General features: G+C 40.2%; 1 protein-coding gene across 2 annotated transcripts in view; it reads right to left on the bottom strand.

The window, feature by feature from the left end:
- LOC111575382 (ephrin type-A receptor 6-like) overlaps positions 1-15446 on the bottom strand; it is a 179471-nt gene that overhangs the window by 18941 nt on the left and 145084 nt on the right. For both annotated transcript variants that reach the window (XM_035952894.2, XM_023280453.3), the window contains one exon: positions 14568-14676. In XM_035952894.2, the coding sequence (XP_035808787.1) occupies positions 14568-14676 (109 nt within the window). The remainder of the gene's footprint in view (positions 1-14567; positions 14677-15446) is intronic.

The following is a 15446-nucleotide window of genomic DNA, read 5'->3' as shown; positions in this document are numbered from 1 at the left end:
ACCACAGAAATGCTTCTGGTTTTGCTTCTCTGATAAAACCATTAAAATGCTTCCCTGCAACATGATAAAGCACAGTGTAAGAGCTGCACAATTACTTTTCATTTGTTAGAGGAAGAGTGCTTACTACTTCTTTCAGAGGCTACATAGTCTTGCTTTAAACAATACTGGAGCCTCCTGGGGACCTCCACAGTAGATAGTGGTATTGTTATTATTTTACACTCATCTCTAGATCATGCTGAATTACAGGCTCTGGTCTACTTAGCACAAACCACCATCCAGTTAATTGACGCACTAGCCGGCCCAAGTTCAGGCATCCGAGTAAACAGCTTAACATGCTAATAAAACAAGTCATAAAGTTCTCTGTGTAAGATCTTTAAAAAGAAAAAAAGGCAGGTTTTGTGTGTTTCGTGTTCGGTAAGAGGTGAATATAAAACTCTTGTTGGGATCATTATCAGCATCTCCCCTCTGTGCTTCTGCTTTTTTGCACTACAGCTACTGGAGGTGGTATTTAAAAAACTCACACCGAAATTGTGTTCGTTTGAATGAACAGCAGCAAAGATACAGAGACACAGACAACCAAGCCACATATAAACCAGAGAACAAGTAGTCCACAACATTTTCACAGAAACACAACTCTGTACAACGTGTTCATGACAGCCTTTTAAACATTTTCTAGTAAAAATACAACGACAAACAGGATCAAAACCCATCGCAATGAGCCAAAACTATAACTTATAATGCCATAGTAGTAGATAAAACAGTAACACTGGACTGATTGATTACTGCAGCTTAACATTTAAAGAAAATGTTCTGGTCTGGCCTTGAATCAGGTTGCATTGTCTGCTGAAAAAAAAAGTAGCTGGTTTAAATCTGCTGCAAAACCATTTATAATGTAGAAGCATACACACAGATCCAATCTTCTAAAGGAAATGAAATAAAGGTGCTTCTGGGTCAGTAAGAATTACACAATTGCACTTAAGTTAAAGGCGCTCTCACAGAGAGACTGAGATGTTTTTCAACATACAACTATTGAACATATATAACTATGTAAAAGCTCACTCGTCTTCCCGTGTGTCAGAGTGTGTGTTCGTGGGAGAGTTTATCTGGGCACTGAGAGACTGAGAGACAGCCAACGACAGATAAAACGCTGCTGCCAAGAAAGTCTGAAAAGCTGAGAGATTAGATGACAGCATCTGCAAAAGACCACAGAAGACTTTATCCAAATAGGGGCTCGGATGTTACTCTGAAATCAAAAATGAAGAAACCCTATCTGAATCATGTTCATGGCAAAATGCTGTATATGGGCAAAAATCTGACTCACAGCTGAACACTGTCGGATCGAAATATTCTCAAAGTTTGGCAGCAATTGAGTGTTGCACAGGTAATGCAATAAATACATTACACATTACACATGTGGGTGAAAAACAACTTCGCTAATGTCATGTCCTCCATATATGCTTGAGGCAAATGAGGGGGTTACATCCTCAGTATAACAGTGGTAGTAAAACAACAGCGAAGTGCATGAAATTATCATCGCCTCTACATCCTCTCTACAGTCACACTGTGATTTTACTGCTGCAAAATGATTTGCTGTCCATTAGCAGACCATTCTTTTGCAAACAATTTAAAGCACCAAGTTACAGCAAAAATTACAGTCATTAAAGCAGCAGCTGAATTATAATTTAGACCTGTGGGCTGCCATTTTTACAGCTTCCGTTCCCGAAATGGCATTGTCATGGTGATGATAGAACATCGTTATGAACATTAAGGCACCACCAAAAAACTAGATCCAACATGGGAACCTTTTAATCCTTTCAGATTTACAAGTTTTCACAGTTAGACGGGGACTAGAGCTGAACTATAACTGAAGCAGCTGTTAATGTGTTTGCCTTTGGAAATCCTGCTGCTGCCTCCAATAAACAGTAGTGTATGCTAAACTTCAACATTTAAGATCAAATAAATACATAGAAACCATCTGCATGGTTTAAGAGAGGCTCTAATAAACTGAGCAAACTTTTCCATTAGACAAAACATCTGGCCTGATGTTGAAGTGATGGCTTTCGGTCATTCAAACATGGTTCTCTGTTAACTATTCATCAAGTATTTGCTTCCCGCTGAAGAAGATCAGCGAGATGGAAAATAATAATAAAAAGAATGAGAGGTCCTTTGAGTTCTCTCAGAGGTTATAGTGGTGATGAATTTTAAAACGGATTTTGCAGGAGAAGGCTTAATTAATGACCATGTGCATGAGGGGCACTCGCTCCCACTAGTGGATCCCCTAATACATTTTCTCATATTTCATCATTTATTAGATAGAATATAGGAATTCTATGGCCTGTTTCCTACAGTCACACAGCACCCAAGCACAGTTAAAAATGATAAAACTCCTGTATGACTTTTCAGGACAAGTAAAGCCGGTGTTTGCTCAAACATTGAACTGATAAATTAAATTGCTTCATGTAATAAAAAGTACATCTGAAAAGGATTCTGAAAGTTAACCTCGACATTTTTCTGTATTCTCACTATGTTTTGAAGAAACATCGATTTTATTGATAGTTTTTGGACAACAGGGCTCGACAGCACAGGGGAATGGGCTAAATCAGGAATGCTTGTGGGGAGGATCAATTCCTTGTTGGGTTTGGCCTTTCCACTGGATTTGCTGACAATAAGAAAGATACAGAAAATCACCAAAGTTATCTTTCAAATGAGTGGCAGCAAAGTAGAAGAGCAGAGCCCAGAGACTTGACCCAAACCCCCAACGGAGACAGAACAGAAGCAGAAGCAGAAGACTCCCAGTCACACTGTCACTTGAGTGGAGAGTCCTCTCTTCACTGTCACTGCTGCAGACAGGTCTGCCACACCACTGTGGTCCAGATGGGAGATGCTATCTCCCTCCTGGAGATGAAGCTGGTGGAGCTGAGGGACAGACGTGGGACCAGCTTGTCCCAAGTCCCGCAGGACCTGATTGCAGTGACATGTTTTTCTGCTGATTTAGGTCTGGTTGGAGCTTCAGCCTGGACAGTGTGAAACTTTGATTTCAACACTACACAAACATCGTTGACATGTTCTTCTGACAGATACCTTTTTTTAAAAGATTGCAATCCCTCCTTTGAATGCTGAGTTTCTTATATTCGGGGCATCAGGAACCTTTCTTGGGCACTTACTAGGTTTTACCACCATAGTTCCTGTAGCTTATTGTGTTGAGAGAAGTGTCATTACCAAAGACCTACAGATGGGTGACAAATTAACAGAAAAACTTGGCTCCTACAGAGGCTTTGTTATACTACAGGAGCATTTTGCTAACACGGTTTGGTTTCACTGCAAATCAATACAAAGCTGTTCTAAATGATCACACACGTCCTGTAATGGACCATGTCTATCCTGATGGTTATGATCTCTTGCAGGGTGGCAATGCTTCCCATGTGGCATGAGGGGTTTGATGAGCATTACAATGGTGTGTATTATATGCCATGATCTCTACAGTCACCAGAGGTTTTGCACCACCATCAAAACACTAAATGAAGGAATATCTTTTGGAAGAATAGTGTTCATCCCTCCAGTAAACTTCCAGAGAATTAATGTTAATGAAGCATGCAGTGCCCCAACACCTAACTAAGACACTCTGTGCTGGCATTTCCATTTGTTTTTCACCCATCCGTAGATAAATAAGCAGCGGTAACAGCACGTGAGATAAAATGTAGGTTGACACTAAAAAGATGCTACTGTATTAAATTATCAGTGTGTATTTTAGCAGTGCAACATCACACCCTTCCACTTCTGGTAGAGATACACTGAGAACCGCAGCCAAAATACAACTACAATATATTCCTTCTCTATAGATGGCACTAACAGAACTAGTCTTTATATAGCCCTGGTTGAATTTAGGGCTGCACAGTGAGTTGGTGGTTAGCACTTTTGCCTTGCAGCTAGAAGAGCAACAGTTCATGTCCCTGCGTTCCTGGGATCTTTCTGCATGGAGTTTGCATGTTCTCCCTGTGCATGTGTGGATTTTCTCCAGGTACTCCGGCTTCTTCCCACAGTCCAAAAACATGCTCAGGTTTGTCCATAGGTGTGAATGCGAGTGTGATTGTCTGTTTCTACATGTGTCCTTGTGATAAACTGGTTACCAGGTGCCCCTAAGTCAGTTGGGATAGGCTCCAGCCCCTACGCGACCCTAATGAGGATTAAACGATGTATAGATAATGGATGGATGGATGGTTGAATTTACCAAAAACCCATCACAGTGATTGTCCATGTCTTTGATTTAGGATTATTAAGCTACATTAATTAAATTCCCCACCAATTCTATAGAACAAACAGATAAAGTGGGAGGCATCATATGTATAAATTATGCCAACTCTATAGCAGCTGCAACCTACAACCACACACATATTAGTGTACACATAAAACTCTGCATTGTAGACAGGACAGCAGCTTTCTGTTGTTCCATTCTTGCACAGTACATTACAACTTTTTAAAGTTTGGATCACCACTTTGGCACAGTACAGTGTATTAATGTAAAGAATTAAATATGAATGACCCATAAATTCTGGCTGATCACGGACTAATCTACAACATATATCACAAAAACATCAAATAAGAGTACTGTGCACTCATAACACCCAGCATGGGTCTTGCTGTAATGTGAAAAAATTGTACACAAGAAATTCTAGAGAGTCTGCTTGCTGCACAAACTGACTGTGTCTGAGTGTGTGTGTTAATCCAGGAACACTGCATCAAATGAGAGGTTACTTATGTGGAAATTATTTATCATCCCTTTTACTTTTTAGCTATTTCCAGCATTTCCACTTCGAAGAAATCCCTAAGAATGACATTCAGATTCAATGATTCTGCAACATATGATTTATAACCAATCTTAAAAGCCAATGCAGAAAGTGGTAGAAAGCTGTCAGGTTATTCTTAAGAGTAAAATGGTATCAAATGTTGTAGAGGCCAACACAGCTACAATGAAACTGAATATAAGACTTACATTTGTCAGCTGGCCAGAAACACTACCTTTGCTGTGCTGAACACAGTTGCTTCCTAACAAGTTAGCCGCTACAAGTCAAGTTGGAGATAAACGTCAAGTGGCAACCACTGATTGAAAAATGAAGCCAATAACTGTAGCTACATCAATGGCCACTCCAGGCTGCTTTCAAAAGCAAGTCAGTTCCCAGAGATCCCCACGCTAAAATGCCCATTTTACAGCCGAATTAAACACGGTTACAATCTTGTGCAAAAAGGGGTTTTGGTGTAGCTAAATTCCCTGTTTGTGACAACTGTATGGGAGGTGAATTTTTATATAGTTTTCCCACATCAATTGTAGAATGCCTGAATGTTATACATAGTTAAGGAAGTGGAACATGCAAGTGATGGGTTGCTGCCATAATGAGACAATCCATGACCGAGGGACGTTTGCATTGGCTGCTTCAGCTCCACTCACGCGTTACCTCCTTGCTCGTTTTTGGATTAGACGGGACTCAGGAGGAGTTGGTAACTGCCAAAATGGAGATGACCAGAGTCACAGCACACTGAGCTTCAAAACCGCTGTTCAGGAAACCTAAGAGTGACGCCACATGGCACCTTTGATTTGTTCTCCTAATTGCTGTAAACATAATATTTCCATACTATCACCTCACAGAGTTGTTACAGGGAATTGACACATCCACTTGACATGAAGGAACATTATCAATCGTTTAGGGTCATGTTTCTTTTCACCTTTCAAATACAGGTCTCTCCTTTCAACTCTGCATTGCTTTGCACAAACTTGCGGTGAGCTAACAGACTTTGTGTACTATTTGGTGCTGCACATTTACTTTAGAGTGGTTTATCAGATCTCTTTAACTGAAAACAGCTGTTGATGAAATTCAAAAAACTTAATAAAATGCCTCTGTTGTCATTGCACAGCTGTTCAATAAACTTCAAGGTGCAACGACAGCCTGATTGGTCCTTATAGATAAAAACAAGAATGTATATAGGCGAAATACGTTGTGCACTCTCTAATCGATTCTTGCATACTTTACCTACATACACACATCCATACATATGTACTGCTTAGCATACTTGACTACCAATCACAGCCATAAATATCAAATAAGTTCACACTGCCTCCAGGAGATAGCCATATGCTCACACTGAAAATCCTGCTCTGCTTTTATGTGACCAAACTAACCAGTTCCCAGCCATGTAATTTGAAGAACATAAATGACAAAGTTTCCTTGCTTAAAGCAGTGCACATGGTAACAGATACTGATGCTATTTGTATGCACTTGCTGCTGAGACCCATAGACCTACACACAGACGCCGTAACTTTCAGCCAATGTCTGCTCAACTGCCTGCAACAAGTTATCTTACAATATTTCACCATTCCAAATATGCAATACAAGTTTGATATATCACTGTAGATAATCCTTCTCTTAGCTGAACACAAATAAATCAAAGCGACTGTTAAGTTGATACTATGTTACCTATCAGGAATAAAAAATTAATTGCATGTTTGTTTTTATTATTAATTACTTTAGCTGCACAAAAGTGTAAGATTGCTTAATTAGAGTGTTTAGTTGTGCTGCAAATCATGTACGCAATTACTGCATTAATTTAGCAAACACTTTCTTGATTTCATAATTTATCAGCTTTAAGTTGACTACAGTTGTTTTGTGAGAATAATGAAGCATTTTATTTACTTTCATTTAAGTCCAGTTTAATACTGTGACTGAAACCTGCATAACATCCAACACTCAAAACTTGAAAATATCCTGTAATATACACTACTTTTGAAGGTTCGGTATATATTCAGTGGTATATGCGTATATAACACTTGGATCTTCAAACACAAACTGATAGAAACTGCAGAGTCGGGTCAGTGTGGATACATTGATCAGCCATAACATTAAAACGGGCTACAAGTGAAGAGAATAACATTGATCATATGGCTACAATACAATGTTCTGCTGACAAACCTTGGGTCGTGGCTTCATGTGGATATTAGTGGAAACAAAACTCTCTAACACCAGTGACCTCCAATAGCAGGATAGTGTCCCCTGCCACATCACAAAACAACTTGAGGAACACAACAAAGAGCTCACAGCGTTGACCTACAAACTACCCAGATTCCAATCTGATCAAACACCTGCGGGATGCATTGGAACAAGCAGATCCATCAATGTTACACCTCTCAACCTACAGGACCTCAAGGATCTGTTGCCAATGTCCTGGTGCCAGACACTACAGAGGTCCCGTCTCCCTGGCATGACAAGTCGGAGCTGTTTTGGTGGCACAAGCTCGATCTATACCACACTAAGCTGCTGGTTTTAATGTTGTGACTGATGTATCTGTGCATGGATCGTGACCACAAGTGACACCCTCCATACTATAAATAGCTATTTGATGAACTAGAAAATTACTGATTAGTGCAGCTTTAAGAAATAGAAAGCAGTGTAAGAGTGAATGTCTCCTCTTCATGAATGATTCTTTTGCACTGCCGGGGTTTGATCAGCATCCACATGAATAATGCAAGAGATTTCTGATTTTCTTAAAGAATACATTCCCTCTGTCTCAAACGTGATGTGAGGCAAGGGTGCTGCTTCAGTATCTACTCTGATCAACAAAAGCAGCCTCTGCAGTGCGATAGAAGCAGTGTGTACGGCCAATTAAAATGGCTAACTGAAGGGACAGCGCAGGCTGCTGCCGAATACGTCTGAGGCAAAAATGGACACTTGAGGGGAAAGTGTCCGTAGTGCTAGCATGAGTGTGTGTGGGTTCATGTGATCACATATGAGCCTCCTTCTCTTTGAAGACTTAACATAATCCGGGTTGCCAGATTAGAGCAGGTGTCAGAGGGCTACGAGCTGCAGGTTGCCAGTCTGGGCTTTGGCTAAGTGAAGCCTGTGGGATCCTGGACACTGATAGACAGAGGAGATAACATGGTGGGTAACAGTGGCAGAGAGGACAAGAAGGGGATTTGGAAAGCTACTGTTGACCTCTGCTGATGGGGTCAAGCTATTCATTAAAGAAATGGTGGCATGTGCCTTTATCAGTCTTTTCCAGTCCTATCCTCTGATCCCCTTTATCCGCGGATCCCTCTGTCTCACTGGCTTTCATGTTGTAAAGAGGCCGCACACACAGACGCAGACGCACACAAAGACAGCTATCACACACAAAGAACTTGGCTTTTTCCACCGTTCTCCAGCCTGTTGAGCATTGTTACAGTGCATATTCACGCACACATATTCACAAACCCTTTGCACACCCACACACCTCAGTAAAACAACCTTGCTCAGAGCCCTAATCAAAGCTTCGGTGTAATTCAAACCACTCCTCTCTTGCCCTAACATCCCTCACAGTCACCTCACAATGGCACGTTGCTCTACTGCAGAGGCTGCAAAGGGCACAAAAGAAAGGATGAATTAAAGAAGATATAAAGAAAATGATTAAATAATTCGGCAGAGATTGACAGACAATTCAAGGATAAAGAGAACTCATAAAGTAAAACTCGTCAGCGAGGCTACATCTGTGCAATCATGACTTTATCAGAGAAGCTCTCACTGTTCAAATTTAGGATGATCAGATGCAAACATCGATGTACACTTTGGAAGCTTTTGGGGTAGCCAGGTGCCAAATAGTCCTCATACAGCAAGTCGTCACTTGTGTTGTACAATCTTCTATCTATAAGAGCTGCATGACTGAAAGCTCTCATCCTTCTCAGGCAGCTCAAGTACATTTAGAGCTTTTCTGAAACTGAAAGAGAGCGAAAGTCCCTCCTACACAGGGCAGAGGGATTGCAGATATGACAGATTGTGATAGAGTCAAAAAACACTCCAGCTACAGCTGCGGCTGCTTTTAGTTGGATTCAGGTAAATAAAGGTCCTTCTTGCACTATGACGTAAAAAGCCTAAAGGGCATCTTTGGCTCTTGCATCTTGTGTGTGTGAGAGTTTTTAATAAAGTACGATCACAGGCCCTCCTACACACACTGAGATCACATCTAAACAAAAACAACAAATACGCTGTAAATCCCTGCTGTAAAACTACTACGTTCAGCTTCTTTTAAGAGGTGATGGACTTAAAATTCCTTTGACATTTGAATCACACAACAAAAGTCTTCACTGTAAAGTGGCACATGTTGTCTGTTGAAAAAAAAAATCTTGTATCTGTGAATTTCACAGCTCACTCATGGAAAACAAATATGCAAGTGTGCAAGTACAAGCTGCAGTTCTTTGAATGTAAAAGATCTATTCCCTTTTTCCATAGAAAATATTACTTGATTCACAGTTGAAGAGCTTCAACAGCTTGGATTGGAACATATCAAGTTCTCTGATAAGCAGTCAAAGGTGAAAGCCTATGTATATAAACCTTCCAAGTAGATGTTAATATGGCTCCTGGCTCCATTTCCATGTTCAATCAAGGAGCTTTAAAGTCTTTCATGTGTGTCGGCATGATTTGCTCCTGGCCTCTTCTCCATGGCAACGGTGGCCTAGGCTAATGAGTAATGTAGCATTACACCAGACCATGACACAATGGACAAAACCTGATTTCTCAAAGTTGGGGCAATTTAAATTCAGATTGTCACATAATCTAGAAGAGTCTAGTGTTTCTCTGTTCACTAGCATTGACAATACTGCTAAGAAAAAGGGCACAGAATGAGGAAAGACTAGCAGCCCATCCCAGTGTGCAGCTGCATAGCTTTCCAAGCAAGCTAGTGTGTCAGCTCTTGCTGAAAAGACAACCATATGCACCACATGTCTGTCTCCAGCCAACAAACCTTTCCAGTTTATACTGAAATTTGCTACAAGATTCTTCCTTTTAAAATGCTCATGTACCAGTCCTTTTAGAGACAACAGAAAACCAACCAGTGAGCAGTTCAGCTGCATCAAATTCTGTAAAAAAGACCAAGACTTAGTGTGGCTTGTTGGTTTGATGTGTGGCTGTTGGATAACTTTTTAAGAAACAGCATGATGGAGATGGAAAACTTTTGCATCGCACTTTTACTGCCCCACTTCTTAACAACACCACTTCCTCATTCTGACTCACATGTGACAACCACAGCCAATCAGAATCATGAAAGGCTTAGACTAAAATAACTGTGAATGCACTTTTAACATAACTATTTAAACATGCAGATACAATGTGTCTTAGTAAGACTTTGGACACCTAGTCTGACTAAAACAACTTCAGTGCACCTTGGCATTGATTGACAGATGTCTCTGGAGGGATGAAACACAGTTCTTCCAAAAGATATTCTCTCATGTTGGAGTTTTGATTATGGTGGTAAAGAGATCTGTCTAACACGTCAGGTTGAGATCTTGTGAATGCAAAAGCCATAGCCCAGGATGTCAATGTCTGTAGAGGCTTTTTCATCCTGGAAGAAACCACTCCTATCAGGATAAATGATTCACCACAGGATAAGAATGATTGCTCAGTACAAGTTTGTTTTTATTTGCATTTTGTCGATGCCACAGCCTAACAGAGCCTCCAGATCCCCTCAGTGTAGGGTTCAAGCATTAACTTTTTTCTTTTAATTTGTCACTCATCTGTACATATCACTGTTGGGTCCCAAGTGTTCATTTAAAACGAAACTTAATTGCTTTGCTCAGCAATGCCATTCCTGCACAGGTGTTTTCACTTTGCATGAATTGATCTCTTCAGAGAATTGATTGACGTGTCTGTGATTCTCCTATTTGTTCTGCTGCACATAGACTCGGGAGAATTAGTGAAAGCGTAAGGCTGCTGCTGTCCTGGTTCAGTGTCCAATGTGAAATGTTCTGGATAGTACAAGCCCAGTAGTAATCTTAGTAGCGTGGGGAGTGCCAGGCCTCCTGTACTCTTGTGAAGTTGCAACAAAGCTTTTCTGATTCCTGCAGGCTTGCTGCCCCACAGGATAGAGGAGATGAGATTGTCTACATCTGTGAAAACAGTTTTTCTAAGAAAGAGAGAAATGTGCTGACAAAAACTTGGGAACAACCATCATTTTAACCAGACCCAACTGATTCATCAAGGAAAGGAGGAGCTGGCCCATCTCCTCAGGTCTGCTTTACTTTTCATTAAGTGAGGAATAATTTGTAGCATAAATATCAGTTAGAGGCCCAGTGACAAACCATTGCTCCACGTACTTAATGCCTTTGTCAGCTTATCTAACAGGAAAAAAAGCAACACAAAACTAAAAAAACCCAACGTGGGAGTTGTTTTCTTTTTAAGAGCATTAACTGGGAGTAATTTGCTCTTGTGGACGGATCCATTTTTATTTTGTGTAGTTGGAGATAACAGCAGCTTATGGTGCTTAGATAGCTTTATCCTATTTAAATACTGTATATTTTTAATTAACTAATATGAGCCATTGCATGGTTGTTTGCTTTTGAAAGCTGCCATACATTTGCACAGTATTATTACCTTAATATGAGTGCTATAAATAGACGCATTATTCTCTCCACTCCATGCAGCCCCATGGAAAAACAAACAGAAATATAGAAAGGATGGGCATTATGTGAGACAGCCCACATATTTGTGCTGCTGAAAATTTCTGTCTGTGTATGAGAGCACTTCTATTTATTTTTTGTTCAGTGTCTTCACGGTGAAATGGCAAATTATTTAGTCTCCAAACCTCCTCAACTTCACACTTCTGAAATAAGGTGTGCAAAGCGTTGTGTCTTGTGGAGTTGCACACCTACGCATGTGCCCACATACGCAAAAACAGAAACCGGCGTGTGTGGTGGTGTGTTTCTTGAGTGTGAGGGCTGACAATTGATTTGCTTCTTTTTTCATCTCTGAATATTTCTGTGCGTGTGTCTGCGTGTCACCCTCCTCCATTAAAAAGGTGTGTTGTTCAGGCGTGATAGGTCAAAAGCAGTGGATTTAATGTAATGGGATATAATAACAATAATCACTAATAATATAGTCTGTTCAAAATGTGATGATTCTGGTTTGGTTACATGAGCGAAGATGAGAATTATTTTGAGTTACTACGCACAAATGCAATGCTGCACTACATATACACACTTTTATGTTCTTAAAATAAATGTGTGCAAACCTAATACCAGCCTACACTTCCTTGAGATGTCTTTCCCTTCTCCTGCTTTAAGTAGTATCCTGTGTCCAAAGGCAATTGTTGAAGCAGAATGTAGTGTAAGGTTTTTGCCAATGCCCTGGAGGCAATATTGAACACATACATTACTGTAAGCCAACGAATATAAGGCTTACAGTCACGCTGAAATGGATCAGAGCCATCCTTAACAGTATTAACTGCACTTTTGCTTTTCCTGCCATGACAAGTCAAAATGTCTGCTGTTAAAAACACCCATTTATCTTTGAAAATATAATATATACCTGCCATGCAGCGAACAACAGAGCAAGTTACCTGCATCTGACATTGGTCATTGTTGATTTTCACAAGAAAGTGAAGTGCTCATCATCTTTGTGCATGTAGTTTAAATCTTGGCCCATTTATAGTTGCAGTCTTTCCACACAAAAGAAGAGTATTTAAATGAAATGCAGTGACATTCAGACCACTTTAGGCTCAGGTGAAGTAAATAACTTTAACAATGTAACATTCTGCAGGGAAAGCACAGCGTTAGCTTGACAAATACCACCTACTTGATCAAACACTCTCCCCCTATGGCAAGAGCACTCTCAGGAGGCAGCAGCATTCAAAAAAAGTACAATCTGCCTCGATGCACCACAAAAACTGCTCAAAAATGTCTCAACGAACATAACAAAGCCTCCAAGCTCCCCAGAACAAGCTTGATCCATTGGAGGCGCCGCCACAAAACTCAACTCTCAATGACCTGGTTCGATACACCACAGGACACCCCAAAGGTTGCTGCACCCATAAACTGCTGGGTCATAGGTGTTCTGGTTGGACAATGGGGATGTAATATTAGGCAGATGTAGATGTGAGCTGATCCAGCTTGGACTTCTCCTTGGGGTAAAAGGTCAAAGAGCAAATGCAGCACGGTTGGCTTCAGGAATTAATGACACTAATAAATTGCTCTTCTTTGACATGTGCAACAAAAGAGAGAATGTCAGTCAGAACTGGCCGGTAGAACCACACATTACTGAGTGGGGGTGAAAGTGTAGGGGACAACAAGTGAGAGAATTCAAGGACAAAACAAGATGTTTGTCTATGCCATGGAATGTATATAAAGATGAATGATTTGCCACCACTTTCTGGGCCTGTAATAAAGGGAAGCCACAATATTCTGAGGACTGGCGCTGCATCAAATTTGGTAGAGTTACAGTTGAGAATTTTTAGAAGGTCCTCAGTGTTTTCTGACTCATGGTTATTAGGCTCTCATTTACTGGCTAATTTACAGTTTTGATTAAAAGGATTTTAAAATATCTATTTTGCTAGTTTTCTAAATCTCGCTCTGGCCTGGTGAAAACAATATTTGAAATCCTGCCATGTGTCTCTTATTCATAGAGTCCATAGCTTCAAAATTTCACAGGTTCCTCCATGATGACTCTATTTAATGAAGCTGTCAGTCTCAGCTGTCAGTCATGGCAACATGCACTCATAATATCAATCAACTTAAAAAAAAAATTATCAGAAACATTGACACATGAACATATATCACTATGATAACATGTTAAAATCCCAGAACCCACATTTGGGATTAGTTTATCTGAGGTGTACTTGGATTATTATTTTTTAGTTTGGCTCATATCCCTTCTACTGAAATGGAGAGGGCGGTGTTTATGGTTTATGTTGCAACCATCAGAACCCTTCAGAATGTGAAAGCATTTTCCGATCTGTCACAACTGTCAGCAAGATGACATTATTTGTGTGCCTTTCAATGGGGCGATAACTTCTTCTTTCGACACAATGCCACAAAGATTAAGGAAAGGTTTAGACACAAAAACAACTTGATGAAGTTTGGGGAAACATCATGGTTTAGGTTAAAATGTCCACTTCATTAAGGGTAAAAGTTGAATAAAAGATTATCTGTAGAATCAGGAAACAAGCAGCCTTTTCCAACACCCCGACCTTTGTTTGACACATCTATCTGTCCTGACCATGCCTCCTTGTGAACATTGTGGTTGCATAAAAACATTACAGAAACATGAACAAATGTCTTTTTTTGGGGCATTTGCTACTTCTTGGAAAGAGAGATTTATAGGGGCCTGTACGCAGATACTTGTATACTTGTGTAGAGAAACTTTTTTTTTTTTTAACCACAAGCAAGAAACAAAGCATAACAATGTCATCTGCAGTGAGTGAAACTGACTGTGGTTGGACCAATGTGGACTTACAAAATCTAGCATCAGCATCTTTGGAATAAAGTTGCCTGTATTCAGAGATGTGCTCTTGTCAGGATGCAGTAACCTCTGCAGCAGGATTTAGACCATCATGAGACATTACAGTCAAACTCAACAGACAGCATACGCTTGTTTTCAGAAAATAAAATCTATACGGTTTCTACCACTGAGAGGTAGGCAACACTGGCTGTCTGAGTTTTAAAGCGAAGTTTCACCCTAATATGCTGCTAAAATTGGACAACAATTCAGACTCACACTGAACCATATCGTGAAATTTTCACTGTGCACAAATTTAGGTCAAGAAAAGTGGACTTATCTTACCTTCCAGTGATGAGGAGGAAGAGGGTGAGGATGACGAGGAGGGTAAAGCCACCAACCGCTGCTGTGACGATGACCAACACCTGGCCTTGATCAGACGCCATGTCTGATGCTGGAAGTAGAGGAGAACGGGTGATGGTTTTTGAAGAAATTGAGGTGACAGTACAATGTCGAGTTGGGCACAGAGGATGTGGGGGAAAAGGGTAAAAATAAAAACCAGAAGATGGTGGGAATCAGAAGATAAGAAAACCGAAATGAAATGAGAGGAGGATACACATGAGAAGTTGAACACAAAGGGCAGTTATGGATGATAAAAATGCAGAAGAAAGAAAGGAGGGGAATGTGATGGGTTGTGGAATAAAGTGAAAAGAAAGAGAAAAAAAACTCATTCAACATTATCTTGAATATTTCTTTCCATCAATGCACCATACATAGACCATGTAAGCTCTCTCTTGATAGGCAGATACTGCTGAGAGATGTTTGATCAGCTCTTTGTAATGCAAAAAAACCCTCTGTCAGCTCTGGTACTGGAATGATTCATTCGCCTGCTGCTGTTTAATTAATATTATTCATTCATGAAATTGTGATTTAGTCCATGATCATTTGGTTAAATTGGGCCCATTTGATATTCATGATTTTCTCTTTTCTGTGTCTTGTCACAACGCTAACGAATCCCAGATAATTGAAAGATGATTGCTATTACCAAACTTATTTCTATAATATTTCATGCTTAATGAATATGAATTGGAGATCAGGGTGCATGGTCACTAGCCCAGTCACTGAGGCTTATGTGGGTTTATACAGTATGTGGGCGTGTGTGAGAGAAAATCCAAGAACACACATATATATATATATACTGGGGTTGTCAAGAATATGTGAATG

Source organism: Amphiprion ocellaris, chromosome 11, assembly GCF_022539595.1.
Source record: "Amphiprion ocellaris isolate individual 3 ecotype Okinawa chromosome 11, ASM2253959v1, whole genome shotgun sequence".
Classification (NCBI taxonomy): domain Eukaryota; kingdom Metazoa; phylum Chordata; class Actinopteri; family Pomacentridae; genus Amphiprion; species Amphiprion ocellaris.
Note: the sequence above shows the minus strand (reverse complement) of the source record. Positions and strands in the feature narration are given on the sequence as shown.